At 38.0% G+C, this 23,335-nt stretch overlaps 1 protein-coding gene across 3 annotated transcripts in view; it reads left to right on the top strand.

Moving 5' to 3' along the window:
• The first annotated feature begins 253 nt into the window (after positions 1 to 253).
• GFM1 (G elongation factor mitochondrial 1) overlaps positions 254 to 23,335 on the top strand; it is a 75,774-nt gene continuing 52,692 nt past the window's right edge. For all 3 annotated transcript variants that reach the window (XM_060298481.2, XM_060298479.1, XM_030842343.2), the window contains exons 1-12: positions 254 to 461; positions 1,766 to 1,918; positions 2,784 to 2,916; positions 3,365 to 3,569; positions 5,537 to 5,653; positions 9,239 to 9,389; positions 12,864 to 13,018; positions 13,588 to 13,672; positions 15,995 to 16,132; positions 17,917 to 18,018; positions 19,682 to 19,738; positions 22,715 to 22,852. In XM_060298481.2, coding sequence (XP_060154464.1) covers positions 363 to 461; positions 1,766 to 1,918; positions 2,784 to 2,916; positions 3,365 to 3,569; positions 5,537 to 5,653; positions 9,239 to 9,389; positions 12,864 to 13,018; positions 13,588 to 13,672; positions 15,995 to 16,132; positions 17,917 to 18,018; positions 19,682 to 19,738; positions 22,715 to 22,852 — 1,533 coding nt within the window. In that variant the 5' untranslated portion in view covers positions 254 to 362. The remainder of the gene's footprint in view (positions 462 to 1,765; positions 1,919 to 2,783; positions 2,917 to 3,364; positions 3,570 to 5,536; positions 5,654 to 9,238; positions 9,390 to 12,863; positions 13,019 to 13,587; positions 13,673 to 15,994; positions 16,133 to 17,916; positions 18,019 to 19,681; positions 19,739 to 22,714; positions 22,853 to 23,335) is intronic.

The following is a 23,335-nucleotide window of genomic DNA, read 5'->3' as shown; positions in this document are numbered from 1 at the left end:
TTGCATTTTTTTAACATAAATTCTATTATAAACGTCTCTGCACTCTGCTGTATGGGGAAAACAACCACGTTTAAAGGCTGCATCTTTCTGGTAGCGTGCCAAAACCCTGATTAGCTCCGCAAAGTGACTGCACTTCCTCTTCCTAGTCGGCAGAGGGCACCCTGGCAGCGGAGGGTGCTGCTCGGCTCTGAGAACCGGAAGCTTCTCCCTCTCTCTTTTTTTCTCCCCGCCCTCTCATCCTTCGCACGTGAAGTCCTCTTCCGGCACTGTTTGCTGGCGTGCCTGTGAACGCCTGTAGTAGTGGTGCTGGTTGCCGGGCAGAGCCGGAGCTGCGGGAAGTTCGCGTCTGTTCTGCGCTAGCCATGAGGCTGCTGGGAACCGCCGCCGCCGCCGCCGCCGCGGCTCTGGAGAGCCGGCCGCTCCCGCGGGTCCCCACCGCCCTGTGCTGGCAATGGAAGCAGGTAGTGGAGTCCGGCAGGGCGACACCGCACCACGGACTGTCCCCGGGACCTTGCGGTGTGTCCGGAGCCAGGGAGGAAGTGACACTCCTACCCTCCCTGGCACCTCCTTACTGACAGCTCCGAATGTGAGCTGTCGACCTCAGCGCTAAAAAGCCCCTCGGTATCTGCACAGCTGCTGGTTATTAATGAGCAGCGTCTCGGTGCGCTGGGAGGTTCGGCGGCCTCCGATTTACGGTTAAGCGTCTTATTTTTGGTATAACTTAGAGAGGAGAGGTGACTGGAGTGAAGGTCGAGACAACCTTCACTCGAGAAAAATTAGTGTGTCCAGGGCTTCTGACTCGTTATGCCGTGCTCTTTTCATTACAGAGTGTCGTTGGCCTGACTGATCCCTCTTTCAGCTGACCCTGGGTTGTTTGATTTGGAGCCCGACCCTCCCAGTACCTTTCTTTGGTTCTGTGTCTGCCTTTTGTGCGGGGCGCGGGGAGCGCAGAGTGGACTAGGATTAGGTAGGAGTTGAGCCTTTCCTGTCATGCAAACCTCCTTTGCTTTGCTCGCTGATATCGGTGGGATTTAATCAACCAAGTGCCGATCACCCAGATTCCATTTTACCCAGGTTTTCCAAGTTCTTCCCTTTTCCCAGAAGTGGCTGCAGTGCATTTTGAATGAGCAGTCCTATATAGAGAGATTTATATGGTGTCTTGTTTCCATAAATGCAGGATTCCCCATCACCACCAGAGTAAAATAAAGTTGTTGTTGTTGTTTTAATGTTACTAATTGTTTGGGGGTGGAAAGGAATTGGAGACCTTTTGTGGGCTGCCTTGAAGCTATTGGCACCACTGCATAGAGCATATAAGTCCGCAAACGTCCTTGCTAGCTGTGAACTACAGTAAGGAGGAAGGGGAAAAAAAAGTAAAATTTAGAGTAAAAACTATATTTCCTTTTAAAGTAGTTGTTGGGAGCAGTTTTTCTGATTTTATCAGCCCCAGTGTATATTTTCAAACTTGTGCCATCCGGTAAAAGTATCTGTTCCTTTTTATTTATTTAATTAATTAATTTGAATATATCTTTTCTGACTTATTTATTTATTTTTAAGAGTATGTCTTTTCTGTTCTCTCTTGCAACCTCTTCTTTGGTTACAGGAGTTTCAGGTTGAGACATTCCTTCTTTTGCCTTTTCAGACAATCATATATGACGTTTTGTGTCCATTGAGATTTCTCGGAGGAAAGATGTCCACTAAACCCTTTCTAATTGTCCACTGTTTTCTCATGAAAAGTGCATTGAATTGAGCTCTCTTATTTTTTCAGGCTAATTGGAAGATTTGCCGATGGTGTTCATCAGGGGTGATACCTAATGAGAAGATACGAAATATTGGAATCTCAGCTCACATTGATTCTGGGAAAACTACATTAACAGAACGAGTGCTTTACTACACTGGCAGAATTGCAAAAATGCATGAGGTATGTGGTTCATGGTTGATGCCATTAGTTTGACCCTGGTTTTAATTGTTTTATAAGGATTTAAGAAACTTTACAAACCTGAAAGATTAAAAGAATGGTAACAGTGGATCTTTAATCAGAGTCACAAAATGGATAGATCAGGTTGGCTTGAAATGTTGCTCTGAGGAATCTTTCTAGAGACCATCACTGTGGGTATACTGAGTAGGCTTTTTTTTAAGAATGATAAGTCAGTATGATGTACCCTTAAGCAGCCATTAAAATAATGTTTACATACTTTTAAATGTTATGGAGAGATGTTTATAATGTTAAGTGGAAAAAGGGTTTAAAATGAGTTTAATAGTTTAAAAATACATATGTCAGGAAAGAATTATTTTAGAAAATCTTGAAACTCTCCTGAAGACATTACATTACATATTATTGAGTAATTCAACTCTCCACTTAAAAATGTTACTTCAGATGAAGATCATCTCATTAAATCACAGACTTTAAAAGCTGAATTCTTCCCACCCAGACCTCAAAGTCCACAAGAAACACAGCAGGGAAAAATCTCTTCTCTGCATATCTGCTCACAGACTAACACAGGGCTGGTGGGCAGGAACAGTGCAGAGGGAGCAAGGATAGCTCTAAGACCAGGTAATGCTCAGTGGTAGCAGCTGCTAAAAATGGCAATGAAAAAAGGGTTAGGGTTAATAGAGGGCAAAACCTGTAATCAATTTTCTACTCCATGAGATGATATGGTTTGACAATTAGGTTTCTCTGAAAATTGCATCAGTTAATTATCTGTGTTCTGGTTCCATCTGTGAAGGTTTCTTTCCTTCTTGGAATGCAGGGACAGAGAAATCTGAATTGCTGTGCTTGTGTTTAGGTAAAAGGTAAAGATGGAGTTGGTGCTGTCATGGATTCCATGGAACTAGAAAGACAAAGAGGAATCACTATTCAGTCAGCGGCCACCTATACCATGTGGAAAGATGTCAATATCAACATTATAGATACTCCTGGTGAGCTAAGTTCTTGGTTTTATTGCAGCTTGTTTTGGCAGTGGCATATTTAGTTCTTTACCGTGATCTAGCTCATTTTTGAGTACAAAATAATACTCAAAAGTGTGACTGTGAATTCCCTATTAGAGAAATCTGACTTGGGACCTAGAATACTTCATCTTTAAGTGGTTTCTTTGAAAAATAGTGCAAAGAAATTGTGAATAGGAATGTTCTTGCCTTTTACATGTTGCAGCTGATTCCAAAGATGCCCATGCCCTAGTATCTTTTGAAGTGATTTTGTTGAGCCCCTGAACCTTATGGTAAGTGAACAGTATTGGTGGTTTAAGGAGTTCATATTTTATTTAGAAGACATACGTAATGATCAGAGATAGAAGAACTTTTACTTGTACATGTTGTAAAAATTCATACTGCTTTTTAAGACCCCGACACAGTTCTCTGTCTCATTTAGGGCACGTGGACTTCACAATAGAAGTTGAAAGAGCCCTGAGGGTGCTGGATGGCGCCATCCTTGTTCTGTGCGCCGTTGGGGGGGTGCAGTGCCAGACCATGACTGTTAATCGTCAGATGAAGCGCTACAGTGTTCCATTTCTAACTTTCATTAACAAACTCGACCGAATGGGCTCCAACCCAGCCCGGGCCCTGCAGCAAATGAGGTACTGAACCTTAGAACAGAGCGGGGGTGATGATCCGGATAACAAGCCTCACATCCAGAAGGACAGTTAACTCAGTGTCATTAAGCTTTATCCCCTTAAATTTTTTTTCCCTTTTTAAAATTCATCTATGTGTATGACTTACAGTAAATGGAACACTAAGGTCCGTAGTTTGGTTTGTGATGTGATTTCATCAACTACTTTCTCTGTAAAATGGAAGAAATATGACTTAAATTTTAGGGAGATTGAAGGTGAATTCAGAAAACCATCTGGCAATTTGTAGTGTTTTGCTCTAATTAGAGAAGTTATAATCTAGGGTAGATTCTAAAAGTACTGTGCATTTATTTAGACAAAGCTAGAGGATTATCTTCAATTTTAACCTTCATTTGAGGAATTTTAATTAATGACTTAAATTAGTACGCTATATTCTCTTGCTTTTCTTTGTTAACATATTTGTTAAGACAACAGCAATACTTCCTTTCTGAATCAGACATAACCCAGTGGTATTGATATGATTTTACATTTTGCACAATACTACGTGTTTCACACAGCCTTTGAAAAGAGTCGGAGTTTCACTTTTCACCTTTTGTAGATCTGTAAATGTAGCGGTAGAGTTCCTACCCAAGTTTCACATGGCAGAGCTGATGGATGTAGGCGGTAAGGTTTGTGGTAGTGGAGAGACTAAGAGTGATGTGTCTGATGACAAAAGATACCGTGTTGAGGAACTTTAACTGACAGTATTGCTGTGTGCTCTCTGATGGAAGTGATGTTTTTGAGAACATGAGAGTGAAATATTTCTTTATTGGGCATTTGTAATACTTTCTTGGGATAACGAAACGTTTTCACTTTTTTTTTCTAGTTATATTTTACTTGTGGTTGGCAATAGATGGTCTCTTTGCACCAAGTCTTTTCCTGAATTCCAGGCAGATTCTCTTTCAGCATTTATTTGACTACTTTGGTTCTTTCTTTGCACCACTCCCTTTTACCTGTTACCTCATTCTGTAGCTCCCATTAAACAGATCTTGAAACTTCTGAATCTGGCCTCTGTGTCTTAACTTTTCTACCATACTTTCTCATACTTTCTGTCTCCTAATTTTTCACTGGGTTATGAGAGAATTTTTGAGGTCAGTCTTCCAACTCACTAATCTGGTATTCATCTGCATCCCTTCTGTTATTTAGCCTGTTTTTTGTTCTTTTTAATCCCAGCAGTTATGTAGTTAATTTCTATAAACTTTCCCTTTTATTGTGACATCTTTATTAATAGAGGTAATTCCTTTTTAGATCTTTACATTTTGTTTTCTTCTAGTAACTTTCTCCTTGGAGGTTAGTACTATTTCTTAATTTCACCTCTCTTGCAAGCTATTGATTTCCTTCAGATATTTGGTGGTTCTTAGTTATCTATCCATAGTTATAGATGGGTACCTAGAATCTAGACCATAGTTAGCTAGAGCATATTTCTACTTGAGTGTAAATCCCTGCCAGTGAGTGTGATTTCTCTTCGGTGGTTGTGCCTGATTGAGGGTACAGGCCGATGATGAGTGTCTGGCTATAATACCCACTCTAAGGGTTTTCCCCCTAAGGAACTTCCTTTTCAGATAGCTATACTCAGCTTCACTAGAGTCAGCTGATCCAAGAATGAGATGTGGGTACAATTATCCCACTATGCTTTAATTTCCTGGCCAACCACTCAATGACCTGTTTTTCCCTCTTCTGTTTCTGATCCAGGGTATTCTGGGGATCTGATGGGAAAATACGTATCTTACAGTTCTTTTTGTTGCCCGAATAGGGTTGAGGCTTCCTGAGCACAGTGAGTTTGGCTGTCAGTCTGTTCCCAAATGCTTTTGTATCCTCCGCTCTGACCTGCTGATCACTTCCACAGATCTGTCATTGATTTCTTTTTATATTTGTTTTGTCATTTCAAAGGGATTTGGGGAGAAAAAAAGGGGTAAACATGTATTTTTATTTTCCAGGTCTAAACTAAGTCATAATGCAGCATTTGTGCAATTACCCATTGGTTTGGAGGGTGATTTTAAAGGTATTATAGATCTTATTGAGGAACGAGCCATCTATTTTGATGGAGACTTTGGGTAAGTGTTAAAAATGTACTATTAAAATCTTATATTTTAAAAAGTATCAAAGAGAAGGAAAAGGATGAATGCTTTAAATATAAACTTCTTTTTGAAATGTGGCTGGAAGAATATCCTCTAAGATGATTTTGTTTTAATGCTTTTAATCCTAGTTACTCCCCATTTTGCTTAGTATTCATTCCAAGGGAGAGTATGTTACTCTTTGGATGATATATTTATATCGCGTTATGATATACACGGTGTGGTGAAAGGAGACCTTCAGCTTGGGCTAATGATGTAATATCTCTTTTTCTACTTGTTCATGCATTCATCCATGTATTCTTTCATTCTGTAGACTTTTCTGGAACAGCTACTATGTTCTGGGTATTATTATAAAAACTGGGAAGAAAATAGGGATCATAAATATTTCCTCTACCTACTTCATGGGATTACAAAAATAAAAAGATTAATATATAAAAGAAGTTAAACTTGTATACATGTGGTTTAGGCAATACAAAAAGCAAATTGGTAACTTTTGAAATGGTTTTGGTCTGTCAACCAACTTTTGAAGAGACCTTTGCACACAAAGCATTGTAACTGCGCAGTGGTTATCAAACCATGGCATTCAGAAAAGTCACCTAGAGAGCTTATTAAAACACAAGTCTCTGGATTCACCTTCAGAGATTCTAATTCAGGAGCTGTAGGGTGGGCCTGGAGTTTGCATTTCTGGAAAGCTCCCAAGTGGTGCTGATGTTTCAGGTCTGCAGACCACAGTTTGAATGGCACTATTCTAGACAATTTGGGGAGTCATAAATGAACCTTTGTTCTGAAGCGTGGACCCAGTAGCCTGGCAGTTCTCTCCGCAGGTCCTTTATTAGGGGTTTCCTTTTTCTGCTATGGAACTGAGATTGCTGGTCTGGCAGGTGGGTGAAAGGCATTGTGATCAGTTAACTATATAGAATTTATCCTTATCGACCGTCTTGTAGGTAGGGAAAAAGACCAAGCCTATTCAGTGGACAAGGCATTTCTCACTCTTACTTTTTGTTTGACAACTAAGTAATGACAACAAAGTTTCTCTCTCACTCCTTAGAATGTAAGGGACAAGGATCTTTATCAGGTTTATTTGCTGCTGTACCCAGCCCTAGAACTGTCTGGTACAAAATAGAGACTCAAAAAAGATTTTTAAGTAAATGAATAAATCTGCTTCCTCAGAATTCCCAGGGCACACGTTTCTGCCTACTGAAGCAGAGGCTTTTAAACATTGTTGTACATCAGAACCACGGGCCTCTCACTGTTGTGGCCTCTCCCGTTACGGAGCACAGGCTCCGGACGCGCAGTCTCAGCGGCCATGGCTCAAGGGCCTAGCCGCTCCGCAGCATGTGGGATCTTCCCGGACCGGGTCACGAACCCATGTCCCCTGCATCGGCAGGCAGACTCTCAACCACTGCGCCACCAGGGAAGCCCAGGTGGAACTTCTTAACATACCTGCCCCCTTTCCCAGCCCTAGACCACTGGGTATGTACATTTTGAAAGGAAGATTCTGACGTGAAAGACTAAGAAGGAGGGAGCTTGCCAGAATGGAAGAAATTAAGTTCTGAAGGCTGTGAAGAGCATTCTTTAGGACAATAAGAATTATTTTCTGACTACTTGCAATTATTTGCAATTGGCTTCTTTTCCCTTTTTTTTCCCCCCAGGAATGTGTTTCTGAAAAGCTTGTTATTTTTCGACGTTAGATTCCATTTTTAAAGAAATCCTTTTAAAATGTTAAGACTGATGTTTCTAAATATCAAGTATATCCATTTCTCTGTTTTGTATTTTATTTGTGACTCTTACCTGTCTGGCCCCTAGAGGGATGGAGAACTGAGGTCAAGGTTGAAGAGTCTGTCATAGTTAGTACCTTTTTTTTTTTAAAACTACAGAATGGAGTGTTCTGTGTTAAAAATTGCTATTAATGAAAAGGAATAGTCAAGTCTCTAATCCTGCTTGTCAGAGACTGTGATATTCTTCTTTTGTTTTTTTTTTAAAGATTATGAAAACTGATACATGGAGTTTTTAATAAATTTATTTTATTTATTTATTTTTGGCTACATTGGCTCTTTGTTGCTGCACGTGGGCTTTCTCTAGTTGTGGCGAGTGGGGGCTACTCTTCCTTGCGGTGCGCAGGCTTCTCATTGTGGTGGCTTCTCTTGTTGTGGAGCACGGGCTCTAGGCGTGCAGGCTTCGGTAGTTGTGGCTTGTGGGCTCTAGAGCGCAGGCTCAGTAGTTGTGGCTCATGGGCTTAGTTGCTCTGCGGCATGTGGGATCTTCCCGGACCAGGGCTCGAACCCGTGTCCCCTGTATTGGCAGGCAGATTCTTAACCACGGCACCACCAGGGAAGTCCTGACTGTGATATTCTGATTAATTTGGTTAATAGAATTTTCAAGTACAGTTGAACAATGTGGGGGTTAGAGGTGCTGATCCCCCCGTGCAGTTGAAAATCCAAGTATAACTTTTGACTCCCCCAAAACTTAACTACTAATAGCCTACTGTTGACTGGAAGCCTTACCTATAACACAGTTGATTGACACATATTTTGTATGTTACATGTTGTATTCTTAAAATAAAGTAAGCTAGAGAAAAGAAAATGTTAAAGAAAATCATAAGGAGGAGAAAATACATTTATAGTATTGTACTGTATTTATCAATATGGAAAGTAATACATCAGTAAAATCTTATATGAGTCAAAGCACTGTAGATGTTATATGTATTACTAACACTAGATATCAAAAATGAAAAGATAAAATATGAAAAGAAATTCATATTTATATACAGGTATAACAATTCATACATTGATAAGGAAGAAGCAGCACTATATTGCTTTATGGTAGCCTAGTGTAATTGATGTAATGCAGTAGCCTAGTCTGTATGCTAATGAATGAGTCGTTATAGAATTTTTTATGGCATATCATATAATCATATTCATAATACAGTATTGGAAGCATTGTGACTTAAAAAAATTACTTGTGATGATACACAGTGTCTTTAATTATGTGAGAAAGGCATACTGTATGGTGATATAATTCTTTGAAAGCAAAGTTATAAAACAGTAAGAAAACTAACACATTAATTTCATATTAAATATCACTTATCTTATTCCTATATAATGATAGGCTGTCCACTTCAATACAAGTTTTGTATACAATGTTATACACATATTTTTTCATGTTTATTGAAAAAAATCCGTGTATAAGTGGACCTGTGCAGTTCAAACCTGTGTTGTTCAAAGGTCACCTGTACTCATGGGTTTTGGAGTCATTTTAGCTTTGAATCATGGCTCATCTGTTTACTAGTAGTACAACCTTGAGCAGTTTGCTTTGCTTGTTTAAAGTATTTTGCCCACTATTCTGAATTTTAAAGATTCACATTTTTCTTATTTGTGATTTTAACGCAAATATATCAGAGCTCTTATCTAAAAAAATATTTTGGCCATTAGTTTATCTTTTTCATTGGTGCTTATATGTTTAATTGAATGTTCTTTTTTTAAATTAATCTTTATTGGAGTATAGTTGATTTACAATTTAACTGAATATTCTTAAAGTACCAAAATAAAACATTTCTACTTTTAGTCAGGTTGTTCGATATGGGGAAATTCCAGCAGAATTCAGGGCGGCAGCAGCTGACCACCGGCAGGAGCTGATTGAATGTGTTGCTAATTCAGATGAGCAACTTGGTGAGATGTTTCTGGAAGAAAAAATTCCCTCAATTTCTGATTTAAAGGCAAGTGCTCTCAAAATTAATCTTATATTAATAAGAAAAAAGAGGGCTTTTGGGGTTTTTTTTTTTGCAGGGAAGGGACATGGTGCTTTTATGCAGGGGTTTTATTAATGAAATCGGAGCAAAGTTGTTAACATAATTGGTTTCTTAAAAAAATATTTGACATGGCAAATTATTCTCTTTTTTTAAGTAGTGAGTTATGTAAAATGGGAAAGGAGTCATAGTTTTAGGAAAAAAGATACTTACACTGCCAACCTCTTGGACATAGTCTTATTAAGAAGAAAGGAGATAAATTAGAAACGTACCCTGTTGTACTATTTGGAAGGCTGTATAGATTTTTTTACTTGATTGTTCAGCTCTTAAAAAATAAAGAGAAGATCCCTGCCTAAAACTGGTATTCAGTTTGTAAATAGACAGTTCTCCATAGAAGATAACAAATGGCCAATAAGCACATGAAAAGATGCTCAGCATCACTAATCATTAGGGAAAGCAAATCAAAACCGCAGTGAGATACCACTTATTAGGATGACTATTATTTAAAAAACAAAATAAGTGTTGGTGAGGATATGGAGAAATTGGAACCCTTGTGCATTGCTGGGGAATGTAAAATGATGCATGTACTGTGGAAAACAGTATGGTGATTTCTCAAAAATTAAACCTAGAACTGCCGTATGATCCAGCGATTCCACTTCTGTGTACCCAAAAGAATTGAAAGGAGGGACTCAGATATTTGTACACCAGTGTTGATAGCAGCGTGATTCACAATAGCCAAAAGTTGGAAACAACCCAATGTCCATCAATGGATGAATAAACAAAATTGGTATATTCATACAATGGAGGGTATTTTTTGGCTTTAAAAAGGAATCAGATTTTATACATGCTACAGTATGGGTGCGTCTTGAGGACATGACGTTAAGTGAAATAAGCCAGACGTAAAAGGACATAAAAGGACAAATATTGTATGATTCCACTTCTGTGAGGTACCCAGAATAGTCAAATTCCTAGAGACAGAAAGTAGAATAGTGGTTACCAGGGGCTGGTGGGGGGAAGAATGGGAAGTTTAGTGGGTACAGAGTTTCAGTTTGGGATGGTGAAAAGTTCTGGAGGTGGATAGTGGTAACAGCAATGTGAATGTACTTGATGCCACTGAACTGTACACTTAAAAATTGTAAAGATAGTCAATTTTGTTATGTATATTTTATCATAAAAATAAAAATCATAAAAAGACTGATATTTATTTTGCCAAACCACTTGGTGCCCTTAGCAGAGATCGGACAAGTAATTATTGTGTGTAAGACATTGCACTCAGGGAGTTTATAGATCAAATGCACAAGGAAAGAACCCTGTTGAAGCTGAGATGCTTACTAATTTATCTCATAGCTTGAGTTCTTTACCATTCACAAAGGCCTTATCACCTCAGCTCTCTGATGAGTAAGGAGCACCACGTAGGAAAGTATAGGTCTGGGCCTTAATTGAAGTCAAGCACCGTAACCCAGGAACCACAGTAGAGAGTTAGGTTTCGATCTATGAAAGGGAATATGTCAGATTCTGTGATTCACTAGGAGTAAGGACTCAGCACATAATCACACTCATGGCTATGATTTATTACAGTGAAAGGATACAAAGCAAAATCAGCAAAGGGCAAAGGCACATGAGGTGAAGTCCAGAAGAAACCAGGCGTAAGCTCCCAGGCATCCAGTGCAGTCTTGCAGTGCTTGCCTGTTTCCTCCAGCGGAAAGTTGTGAGTGCACCTGTGAAATGATGTCTACCAGGGAAACTCATTAGAAACTCAGTGCCAAGGTTTTACTGGGGGCTGGTCACATAGACACCCGCTGCCTAGCATGTACCAAATCCCAGACTCGCAGAAGGAAAGTAGGTGTTTAGCACACATTACATTGTTTGTACAACAGTATAGGCACAGTGAACCAGTCTTACCAGTTCTGGGAATGCTGGGAACCTCCCAGAAATCCAGATCCCCAGGCCTCAGCCAGGGGCCCAGCCTTGCAAGCAGGCCTTTATAAGGAGGACAGTTTTAGCCCTGCTATGTTTACTGTTTTCTGCCAGGATACGTGGGTGTACTTTAGTTTCTATGTTGTTGTTGGGTATATTGTTATTAGGGACAGTGGAAAGGCAACGGTTTTCAAGTGTGAATGTGATTCTTATAAAAGTTAGGGAAATTTTCCGGAAAATAAAGCTTTTGTTAGGCTGGTATAGGGTTAGCTTTAATTTCTCCTTTTTTCTATTTATCAACCATGTTCATGTGTTTCTCTATTCAATGGATGTAAAGTTAAGCGTGGTAAGATTCATATGTTCCTACTGTTGCATATAGGGAGGGTTGGAAAGTCAAAGACCTGACGTTGTGGCCTAGGGTAGCCTAAGTGATTAGTGACCAAGCCATTTCTGGTCCCTAGCAACAGCAAAGGCAAGTGTTTTAAGATAGCTCCAAATAGTAATTGCTTTCTTACCATGCCTATTTTCTCCTTTTTATACTCCTTTTATTGTGCTCAGCTGTTATCCTACTTTTCATTGTGATGTTTAGAAATTGTGGTTATAAATGTTTTGCTTTAAGCTTTTTAGGATAACTAGTTTTCTGTTTTTCCTGAGGACTGAGAAATAATTGTATGCAGCTGCATATTTCTGCAGTGGTGGGTTGTGGCCACAGCACAGCACTGCTGTTGGCCTCTTCCAGCTGCTAGAGCTAAAGGTCCACTGCTCCCTCTGAGGCCAGTAGCCAGTAAGGAATGAGGCTGGGACACATGGACGGTGCTTGCACGAGGGGTTGGGACGTGACCAGGAGGTCGTTATTTTAGAGCCTTGTTACTATCACAGCCCTTAATTTATGAGCAGTTTATACTGTTTGGCTTCCTGTATGTATGTCCTTTAAAAAAGAAAACAAATCAGTTAAATGTTTTTTTAATAGGTGATACTTTCATATCGTTTAAACTTTCATATCATTTAAACATTTAACAACTATACAAAGGTACACAGGAAAAAGTCTCCCACCTGGCTCCCATCTGCCCAGTTCTCTGCCCTGTCCCTAAAACAGGTTGCCAGTTAATAGTTTCTGGTGTATCTTTCCAGAGACTTTTGTGTGTGTGTGTGTGTGTGTGTGTGTGTGTTGCTGTTCCCTCTATCTTACACAATTGTTAACATACTGCTTACACTGTTCTGTGTGTGTGTTTATTTTCTATGTATGTGTGTATATATATATCTTTTTCTTTTTTTTGCCAAATTGAAAGTTAGTGACATTCCAGGAGTGTTGAAAGCAATTGCAGTGTTGAAAGTTAAATAGCCTTTTTTCTTTTTTTTTCTTTTTTTGTATTTTGATCTTAAGTTATAGAGAACCTGATTCCAGTCTTCACCAGAGCCAGTACTCCAAAGAGTACCAATTCATTTCATTGATTTGTCACTTTGTAATTGATCTGAAACACAAAATAACTTTAAGATAAACTAATCATTAATTTTTTTCGTTTGTAGCTCGCAATTCGAAGAGCCACTCTAAATAGGTCATTTACTCCTGTCTTTTTGGGAAGCGCCTTGAAGAACAAAGGAGTTCAGCCTCTTTTAGATGCTGTTTTAGAATACCTCCCAAATCCATCTGAAGTCCAAAATTATGCTATTCTCAATCAGGAGTAAGTCTTGGAAATTGATTTTTAATTTATGCACAAAGACTTTAACATTTGTGCACTGGGAAAGTATTTAAGAATGGTTCTTGTAGTTGTGATTGTGGGTTTTTCCCCATAATTTACAAAAATCAATCTCCATTTCTATTTGGGTAACGATTTTGGCATAGAGAAAAATATTTATTATACCTTCCCATATATTCTATTTGTAAGTTAGAAATATGATTTATTTCATTATCAAAGTTTACATCATTAGAAAATTTACTCATTTGGAACCAATTGTATTTTTTTTTAATGCTTTAAGAAACAAAAATTTTGAAGTTCTCATTGATAATTTTTCTTTTTCTGCCAGACTATTTTTGTGTTTTTTATTCTGCTCTGGTCCTGTCACAATGCAGTAATTAAGACCAGAAAAGTTATTCTTATTGATCCCTTTCAGTGAAATTTCACTTATGAATCAGCCCAGAAGTGTTTACTGCACATGTGCTTCTTCTCAGATAATATTCTGATGAAACAAATTAATATAAAAGAAATATGAAATATTGCATCTCATAAATGTGTATTTCTTTTATTTTAAGTGACTCACAAGAGAAAACCAAAATCTTAATGAACCCCAAAAGAGACAATTCCCATCCATTTGTAGGCCTGGCTTTTAAACTGGAGGTAAGTTGCTTTCTAATGTATTTAACTGCTATATATAGAAATTTTCTTTTCTGTTAGGCTTTTATTCCTATTATAAAATGACTCTTAGGAAATATTTGGTTACAGGTTTCTCCACTGTAAAGTTACTTTCCCCTCTACCCCGTTCCATATTGACTCTTTAGAAGAAGGTTCCTGGGCACAACCCACACTTAAGGGCTGGGAATTATTTTCTTCCTCCTTGAGGGAGCAGTATCTATGTAAGTTATTTGAGATTCTTCTGTATAAGAGAATTGTCTTTTCTCCCCATATATTTATTTATTCAATCATTTATTTTTATCAGTATGGACTCGTGGATATTTAGTTTGTACTTTGAGTTATAATCCAGTGGTATGTTACTTATTTTGTTGCCAGATTGACCAGTTTTGGCCATTGGAGCTGTTTCACCTGGCTTCTGTGCCCCTTAGACATTCCACCGTATTTTGCTTTTTTGAATACTTGCTTACTTTCTGGCACTACAGGATTCTCCAGGCTTACGTTGTATATTCCCTGCCCCAGCCCTAGAATCAGCCATTTCTCTAAGAGCCCTGATTTCTTTTAATTGTGAATGGTATTAGAAACCAACATTTGGGGACTGGGTGTGCTTTTTGTTGTGTTATTGCTTCTGTGTATAATATTTTAAGTGGGAAAAAAGTTGGGTAATTTGAAAGTGTTAAAGAGTGGTTATTTCTGGGATGGAATTATATTGGGGAGGGCTTTTTCCTAGTTTTTATTTTTAAATTTTTACAGTATGTTTTTTATTACTTCTAAAACCAGAAAAAGTAATTTTAAATTAAAAAGTAGAAATAACATTGCAGTGACAATTTTTATGCATAAAGCTTTTAAAAATATATATTTAGGAATATTTTTCTTAGGATCCTCAGAATTGTAATTATTGAGTAACAGGTATGAAATATTTTAATATTTAATGATTTATATTGCCAGATTGCTTTCATACTCAGAATTAATGTATATGTTAGATTATTTCAGTGAATCTTTATCAGCATTGAGTATTGTTTATTAAAAATCATTACTGATTTCATAAATGAAAATAGTATTTTAATACTTTATCTTGCCTTAATTCCTAATAATAGAGAACATTTTTCCATATATTCATTATGGAATTGTATTTCCTCTTTTGTAATTGCCTCTTTATTTCTTTTGTCTTTCCTTTTTTAAAATTAGAGTCAAAGTGTTTTACTTATTTGTACGAGCCTTTCTCTAATAAAGTTTTTTAAAAAACAATTTGCAGTTTAAAATTTACATAGACAAATACATCAGTCTTTGTCTTTAGTCATTATCTCATTTTTAACCTTATAAATCTTCCTCTTTGATTATATTTTGTAAAGATTTACTTTTCTTTCTCCTTCTTTGTGGTGGGGTTTCTTGTTTTGTTCATTGTTAATCCAGTTGGAATTTGTTTTGCTGAATGCTGTGAGGTAGGATCTAAATGTATTTCCTCTGCCTTCAAATAGAAGACCAGTTGTCTAGTTACCAGTTTTTGAACAATGTTATATTTTTTCATTGATTGTCATGTGTCATTTATCTTCTATTGACAAATTAATTAAACATTTTAGATATTTATACTATACCCTATGGGCTGTTCAGTTTAATTTGTGCTAGTTTTATACTATTTATGTTTTGGAGTATTTAATATATTCTTATATCAGAGTTATTTTCTATTTTTATCCATTCTTCTAATATTAAAGTCACTAATAAAATGTTTAAAAATTCCTCTTCTGATTTTTATTGCTATTGTGTTAAACCTGGAAATTAACATGGGAAGAATTGGCAACTTTTAAATACTTACCTAATAAGTTAGTGTTACTATTCAGGAGGAAATGATCCTTGATTATTCATTTTATATTCAGTCACTTTACAGAACTCTTATTTGTATAGCTTTCCAGGTGACTCTCAAAGTTTCTCTAACATGTAGTCTAACTAACAATGTTAGTTTCTCCAACATTGTTGTCTTTCTAATAATTATACCTTATTTTTATGTCTTCTTGTATTAAACTGAACTTATGGAATAACTTCCTTATTATATAAATTTTAAAACTTTTTCTAATAACTTAGAGGAAGCAAAAGTAGTATCTTGGATTTTGATATCAAAGAACAACCATTTAACTTATCTATATTCAAAACTAGTATTAAAGTAGTTTATGACAACAAACTGAAGCATGTGTATAAGTTGTACTACTAAAACTGATAGCAGATATTTGAAGGTAGTTGTGAAGTTTTCCTCTTAATTTTGATTCCTGTGTTTCTTTTTCATTCTTTCTGACCTTATCCAATCTTGACTTCTAGGCAGGTCGATTTGGACAGTTAACTTATGTTCGAAATTATCAAGGACAGTTGAAGAAGGGTGATACCATCTATAATACGAGGACGAGAAAGAAAGTACGGGTGCAACGGCTGGTTCACATGCATGCCGACATGATGGAGGCGAGTACCTGGGCATTGTTGTGAGATCAGAAATTTCTCTAATGCAAGTGAAATATATCTACCTTCTTGGTATCCTGAGCCCCACAAGAAAATCACTTCTAGTTGAATGTGTTTTCCTAGCTTCTTCCTTTTTAGTTAGGTGGGCTACAATTCTCATGTGGCACTTTGGTGTAGGCTAAATTAGCAAATGTCAGGAACACATTTAAAACCACCATTTGTGAGTTAGCTGTATTTCCTCAGTGGCCAAGGTTAAGGAAAAGGGACATTAGTTCCCTAAGATTCGGAGCACAAGATTCAACACTTTCCTCAAGAGCTATCCTTACGAAGAGTATAATAGGTTTTTAGCACAGTGGAACTGTGGTTCTCAAAGGTAAATGAGAGTAATAAATTCATACATAACTTCCCACATTGTTCAGTAGATTTACTTCCTGAAATATGGAAGTAGAACCAACCCCCAGAAGGGCCATATTGATGCCAGAATTCATCTGAGCATTTAAAACCTCTGAAGGTCTAGTCTGGGAGATAAACTTTGGCTTATGGCTTGAATCCTTGAATTGGCTCTGAATCTGTCCTAGCCTTCTGTGGTCCATAGGGTTAAGGTTTGGCAGGAATACCAAGTGTGTGAGGTTGTCTCCTTCTTGCACCCTTTCTCAATTCAGCTCTATATTCCTAGAGAAATTTATTAGTCTAAGCAAAATGTTACGACATTCAGAAATTTTCAGTGGCCATAACTTTTTTATCTCCTGGAAAATGAACAGGCAGTCTTTCAAAATTAGACGTCATTGCTCTTTTTTGAGATAGGCAGCAGGGGGCAGGCTAGAGGGATTAGTGATTGTTACAGCTCTTTCATGGGCCAGAAGCTAGGAGATCCGTACAGCTGTGTAACCAGTAAAGCAAGACACACACACTTGCTCATTCACAGCCACGGCTGTTATTAATGAACTGTCAATATAAAAAAGACTAGGAAGTTTAGAGGAACCAGTGCTTTATTCTTGTGTTTTTTTAGATTTCCTGTGTTTTTTTAACTGCCTGCATCTGTGAGAAATTAAGATTATTTTAAGTACAGTAGACTCCATTCTCCTGCCTTTGTTTTCCAAAACTTCCTTTGCAGGTTTTCCTTGTATGCCTTTGTCATACACATCTCATTGTTGGACTGTGGCAGCACATATAGTACTACATGTTTTTTGTTTGTTTTTCTTTTTTTCTTTCTGATAGAATTGTATTTTTTATTTTTTTGAATTTATCTTTTTAAAATTTATTTCTTAATTGAAGTATAGTTGAATTACAATGTTGTGTTAATTACTGCTGTACAGCAAAGTGACTCAGTTATACATATATATACATTCTTTTTCATATTCTTTTCCATTATGGTTTATCACAGGATATTGAATATAGTTCCCTGTGCTATACAGTAAGACCTTGTTGTTTATTCATTCTATACTACGTGCTTTTTAATTCTATAGAAATAACTTTAGAACCGTGAGGTTCTGTGTTCCGTCAGTACTGCAGATCCTCCAAGTAAAGATGCCATAGCTCGGAGTTTCCATTTAAAGTAAAATCTTGTCAGTTGAGGTATGGTTTAAATAAGGGCCCTGTTGAAGGTATATCTTGCCGTGGTTGATTGTTGGTGTTGCATTGATTCTATCTAATTCCTTCTTCGTGGAATTCATGGTGAGATTCTGCCACGTTTGTTTGTGTACAATGTGTTCATTGTGCAGTTACTTTTTAGTTATGATGTCCTGGTTTGTATTACTTGCAAGTGTCATATTGTATTCTTTATTTAGGATATTGAGGAAGTGTTTGCCGGAGACATCTGTGCATTGTTTGGCATTGACTGTGCTAGTGGAGACACATTCACAAACAAAGATAATAGTGGCCTTTCTATGGTAAGTCATTTAACTTCAAAGCTGTTTATCACTTGCGTTTCAAAAGTCTATGTTTTAGTACTTCAGAAAAACAACCACAGAAGTTTTCATTGAGTGCCACGGGCATCAACTGTAGGTTGGTTATGGCTCTTTTAATGTCAGCTAAACAAGTGCTCTGTTAGCTAACTTACCTGGTTTTTCATAGTAAAATCATTCCACCATTCTCCAGGGTTTAGCATGGAGGGAGAATCTCCACCAGGTAACCTGGCGTGTGTAGCGCTGACTCCTACCCTGAGATGTGCCTCCCCATTGTGGGCACACCTCTAATTGCTGTCACCGTCATCAGGCTAGTCCCAGCCAAGTGCTCCTTCCTTATTAACTCGGCAGCTGGAGCTTGGACCCTTCCCTCAATCCCCTAGAGAACTGTAAGAGCAGGCTGTAACATTTTGGCTAGACTCCAGGGGCAGCATGACAGAACAGAACCCTGCCCTGCAGGCAGGATGCAACTAGACAGTCCCACTTACTGTACACAGCCTGCCTTGTGGAACTCATAGGTCCCTTTTCATCACTGAGGGAGACTGAAGGGAAGAGCATGCTCGGGCAATTCCCACCTTTCAGTCCCCGCCTTTCAGTCCCCTTTACTCCTCCCCTTTTTGCCCCCACAGGACAGCAGGCTCTTGCACAGTATGACCATGTGTTCATGAGGGTGCTCCCTCTCCTGAATTCATTCAGTAAAGGACGAATATGAGTACACAGGGTATAGGTGATTTGCAGGGAAGGAATTTACAGTGGGTTGTTTATATAAGAACTGGTCCAACATAACAGATGAGCACTATAATAGCTCCTGTATCATATGATGAATTCTTAAGTTTATAATTTAGCTTTTTTGTGTAAAATACTCTCTAATGTCTATGGTTTTACATGTGAAGTTAGGACACTACAAAAATCATAAATCTGTAAAGGTTTTTGGGGGATCTAGATAAGGGGACTTTTTGACAAGTATTATTGATAAGGTTTTTTCTAAACTTGTCATTACCAATATGAAGGGACTGGAGGTTGTGGGAAGTACTCAGGCATTGAGGCAAATAGACCCTGGTCAGTCTTACCTCTGCCCTGTGCTACCTGCTGGCCCTTGGCCAAGTTAGTTATTCTTCTTGCCAGGCCTTTAATGCTTCTATTTGTAAAATGGGGATAATAATATCTGCCTCTCAGAGTTGTGACTGATTAAATGAGATACCATATGTATAAAGAATCTAGTCCCTTTCTCTGCTTCTCTTATCAGTGATGGCAGTATATTTTGATTAAATAACTTATCAGAAGATAGCTATAGCAGATGTAGCCACTAGCTAATAAGTATTCCACATCTCAGCATTTGAATTCATTATACGTAACGATTATGTTAAACTGAAAGTGTCAACAAACTTAAGGGTCTTAAACAGTTAAGTAAATAGATGCTTTATTTTTGTTATTTTGGGAGGGAGGAGATCATATAAGTGGACACCTATATATGTTAGTATATTCATTTATTTAAGGAAAAACAGACCAAGATATATTTGTCTACCCTAAGATGTTGACTAGTATTTGTCTTTTGTTCTGTTGTAAAGGAGAACATTAAAATTAATCCATCCCTGACACATACGGTACTGTATTTGAATTCTTCTCTGTTCTTTGAAAAATATTTTAGGAGTCAATTCATGTTCCTGATCCTGTCATTTCAATAGCAATGAAGCCTTCTAACAAGGTAGGAGTTTGATTTAACGCTCAGTATATCACAGTAAAAACTTGAGCTCTTTTTTGTCTGTCTCCACAATGCACATGGTGTCTTGTGATAACCAGCAGTCTTTTGGTCTCTATTTCCTCTTTCGGTATTCAGATCACCTTTTAAAATTTACCAGTCTATTAGTAGTAAGTACTTCACAGTATATTTGAAGAAGTTGATGGTATTAAAGTATTCATGAGACTGTGCTTTATAACTCTTTACTATAGTAAAGGTATATCATTGGCTCTGGAGTGTTAAGTGTGAGTAACTTCCTAGATTCAGATCATAAGAGATGGAAGAGAGGCAACTGAGGCATTTGTCCTAAGTTGCAGAAAAACCTCACTGTAAAGTATATTAAAATATTGCGTAGATTAATTGCCTTATGGATTATAACACATCTCTACGTCTGTGGTAGTTATGAAGTAAATGTCTGACTATAACATGGAAGGCCTTCAAACAAGACTGTTTTGACTCACTTTCAAATACAAAGTTTTATGATTGGATTTGATGTCATTTAGCTTTTTAGCCAAAATTGCTTGAATAGGTTCTGCATATGCATTGCTTGTCATTGGAATTAGTCCTGATCTTGAAACATAATTGTTTAGTTCTTAAGTTAGTTACATTCATAACAGTCATTTTAACGTGATATATTGACATTAACTCATTCATGCATTGAGTAAACATTTTATGATTTCTTATCATCTGGATACTATCATTTACAGAACGTATTCTGATTTATTGTCTTGTGGATATATTAACAGCAACTACTTCATCTATTTTGAGGAACTGAGATTTTCCAGGCCCTTCTCATTATAGAAAAGAGAATGTTGAGGTGGCAGGAAACGTTCAGTCACTCTGTCTCAGAAAGTTGAAAGGCGAGCTTTACATCTTACCACAGTGAGATGCCACAGTTTGCTCCAAGTACTTTGCCAGATTGGTTGCTTTTCCCTTCAGAAGATGAAGGACTAGAAGTTAAAGATATTCTTCTTCTTTATTCCTAACTCCAGAGTTCATGTAAGACATTTAACTGTTGATAGTTCACAATCATGGAGGGAAATCAAATGCATCAATATTCAAAAGGTTTTTTGGTGTCTTGGGGTTGTCTGCTTCCTGGAGAATTAATATATATCAAATAATAAAATCACTGCATAAAACCCTGAATCTCAGTAGTGGGGCAGGGGTGATCTTCTAGTAAGTTGAGAGTCCCTGGCTAGTGCAGGAAAAAGGGAAAAGACTTTGGAGATAGACTAACCCAGGATTCAAGCCCAGCTAGCTCTGTGGACTTGAGTAACTTGTCTGTACCTAGTTTCCTCACCTGTAAAACATGGATAATTCTGTCGTGCAGCCTTGTGGTTAGAATTTGAGATAACGTATACAAAACACATAACACATCTTCAGCCACATGTGATAGCTGTTAATATTGGTGATTGGGGCATGTTAGTTTTCTATTGCTGCTGTAAGAAATTAGCAAAAACTTAGTGGCTTAAAACAGCACAGATGTATTATTTTACAGTTGTGTAGGCCACAATTCGGACACAGTTCTTAATGGGCTACAATCAAGTATTGGCAAGGCTGTGTTGTTTCTTTCTTGGAGGCTCTAGGGGACAGTTTAGTTCCTTGCTTACTCAAATTGTTGGTAGAATTCAGCTCCTTGTTGTAGGACTGGGGTCCTCATTTCCTTGCTGTCACCTGAGGGCTGTTTGTAGCTTCTAGAGGCTGCTCATAGCCCCCTTCCTCCTGTCTTCAATGCCAGCAACAGCAAAATGAGCCCCTCTCATGTTTCAAATATCTCCTGTCTCTTCTTTTTCTCTTCCCATCTCTCCACTACCTTTCTTCATTCAGCTTCCATTTTTATTTTATTTTATTAAAAAAAATTTTTTTTGGCTGCATTGGGTCTTCGTTGCTGTGCATGTGCGGCGAGCAGGGCTACTCTTCATTGCAGTGCACAGGCTTCTCATTGCAGTGGCTTCTCTTGTGGCGGAGCACAGGCTCTAGGCATGCAGCCTTCAGTAGTTGCATCATGCAGGCTCAGTAGTTGCAGCACATGGGCCCTAGAGCACATGGGCTTCTGTAGTTGCGGCGTGTGGGCTCAGTAGTTGTGGCTCGTGGGCTCTAAGAGCGCAAGCTCAGTAGTTGTGGTGCACAGGCTTAGTTGCTCTGTGGCATGTGGGATCTTCCCAGACCAGGGATTGAACCCGTGTCCCCTGCATTGGCAGGCGGATTCTTAACCACTGCGCCCGCCACCAGGGAAGTCCCTCAGCTTCCATTTTTAAAGGCCCATGCAGTTTAATTGGGCCTGTCCAGATTATTCATGATAATCTCCCCATCTCAAAGTCTGTAACCTTACTTACATCTGCTGAGTCCCCTTTGCCGTGTAAGGTAACAGTCACAGGTTTGGGGGGGATTAGGGCATGTCCTTAGAAGACCATTATTCTGCTTACCACATGAGGAAGTTACATCTAAGGAGAATAAAGGTGCATCAAACCGCATCCAAGCAGATAGTTTTGAAAGGGAGAGGTCTCATGTGCATTTGCCTAGTGTTGGTCTTAACTGCCCTCTTGAATCTACAGTAGAATCTTGGTAACCATGCTGATTCCTTTGATTATGTATAGGATTTCTAAAATATAACACAGTAACACAGATTCTGCTTTCCGCTTTATGGGCAGTTTTCCACAAATGGACAGTTTTTGTCAATATAATAGGAAAGGGCATAGAGTTAAGTCTTGGACTCCTGTATCTTGGTGTGAAAAGAAAATTCTCTCAGTTAGCTGTTCCCTGCTGTCTTGGCTGTGTGGTATCCAAGCTCTCATATTAAAAGGATATAGCCTAGAAACTAGATGGTAGATCATTTTTATTTTTTAACTGTTCATGTATTTGATTTCATTCATTAAAGTTTTTTCAACAATTTCATTGCTTACCATGCTTAGTAAAATGTGTAATGATTTTCTTTTTTTAAAGAATGATCTGGAAAAATTTTCAAAAGGCATTGGCAGGTTTACAAGAGAAGATCCCACATTTAAAGTCCACTTTGACACTGAGAGCAAAGAGACAATTGTATCTGGAATGGGAGAATTACACCTGGAAATCTATGCTCAGGTAATGAATAACAAAGAAGTTAAATTCACTTTATTTATGTCTATGTTTTGTTAAAAGTCGATAATTCTCAATCTAATGGTTGTAAACTAATAGTGGTTCTTCAAGCTTCACTCTGGTTTTTGTATCTAGATGTGGTATACTGCTTCTTCCAGTGTGTGTTACTAATTAATTACTTTTGGTTTCTAAATCTTTTTATTCGTAAAACATTGCAGACTTCTAGAATCAAGGCTCAGGGGATTTGCAGTAAGACCATTGATCCATCCCTAGGTTATGGTCCCTTGGGTCGAGTGTATCCTGGTCTCAGCCTTAGGAAGACAACCTCAGGGAGAAACCTGCTGAGAAATCGGCCCACCAGTACCCACTCTTCAGGCCATTTCTTGCCTGTTTTCTTCTCAAGTCACTACTTGAAGATCATTATAATGGAGATAAACAAGTGGGTAGATGGGGCTCCTGCTTACCTAGGAAAGGTCTTGTGTGTATGTG

This window comes from Globicephala melas, chromosome 4, assembly GCF_963455315.2.
Source record: "Globicephala melas chromosome 4, mGloMel1.2, whole genome shotgun sequence".
Classification (NCBI taxonomy): domain Eukaryota; kingdom Metazoa; phylum Chordata; class Mammalia; order Artiodactyla; family Delphinidae; genus Globicephala; species Globicephala melas.
The sequence above is the reverse complement of the archived record's forward strand: the minus strand, read 5'-3'. Positions and strand labels throughout refer to the sequence as shown.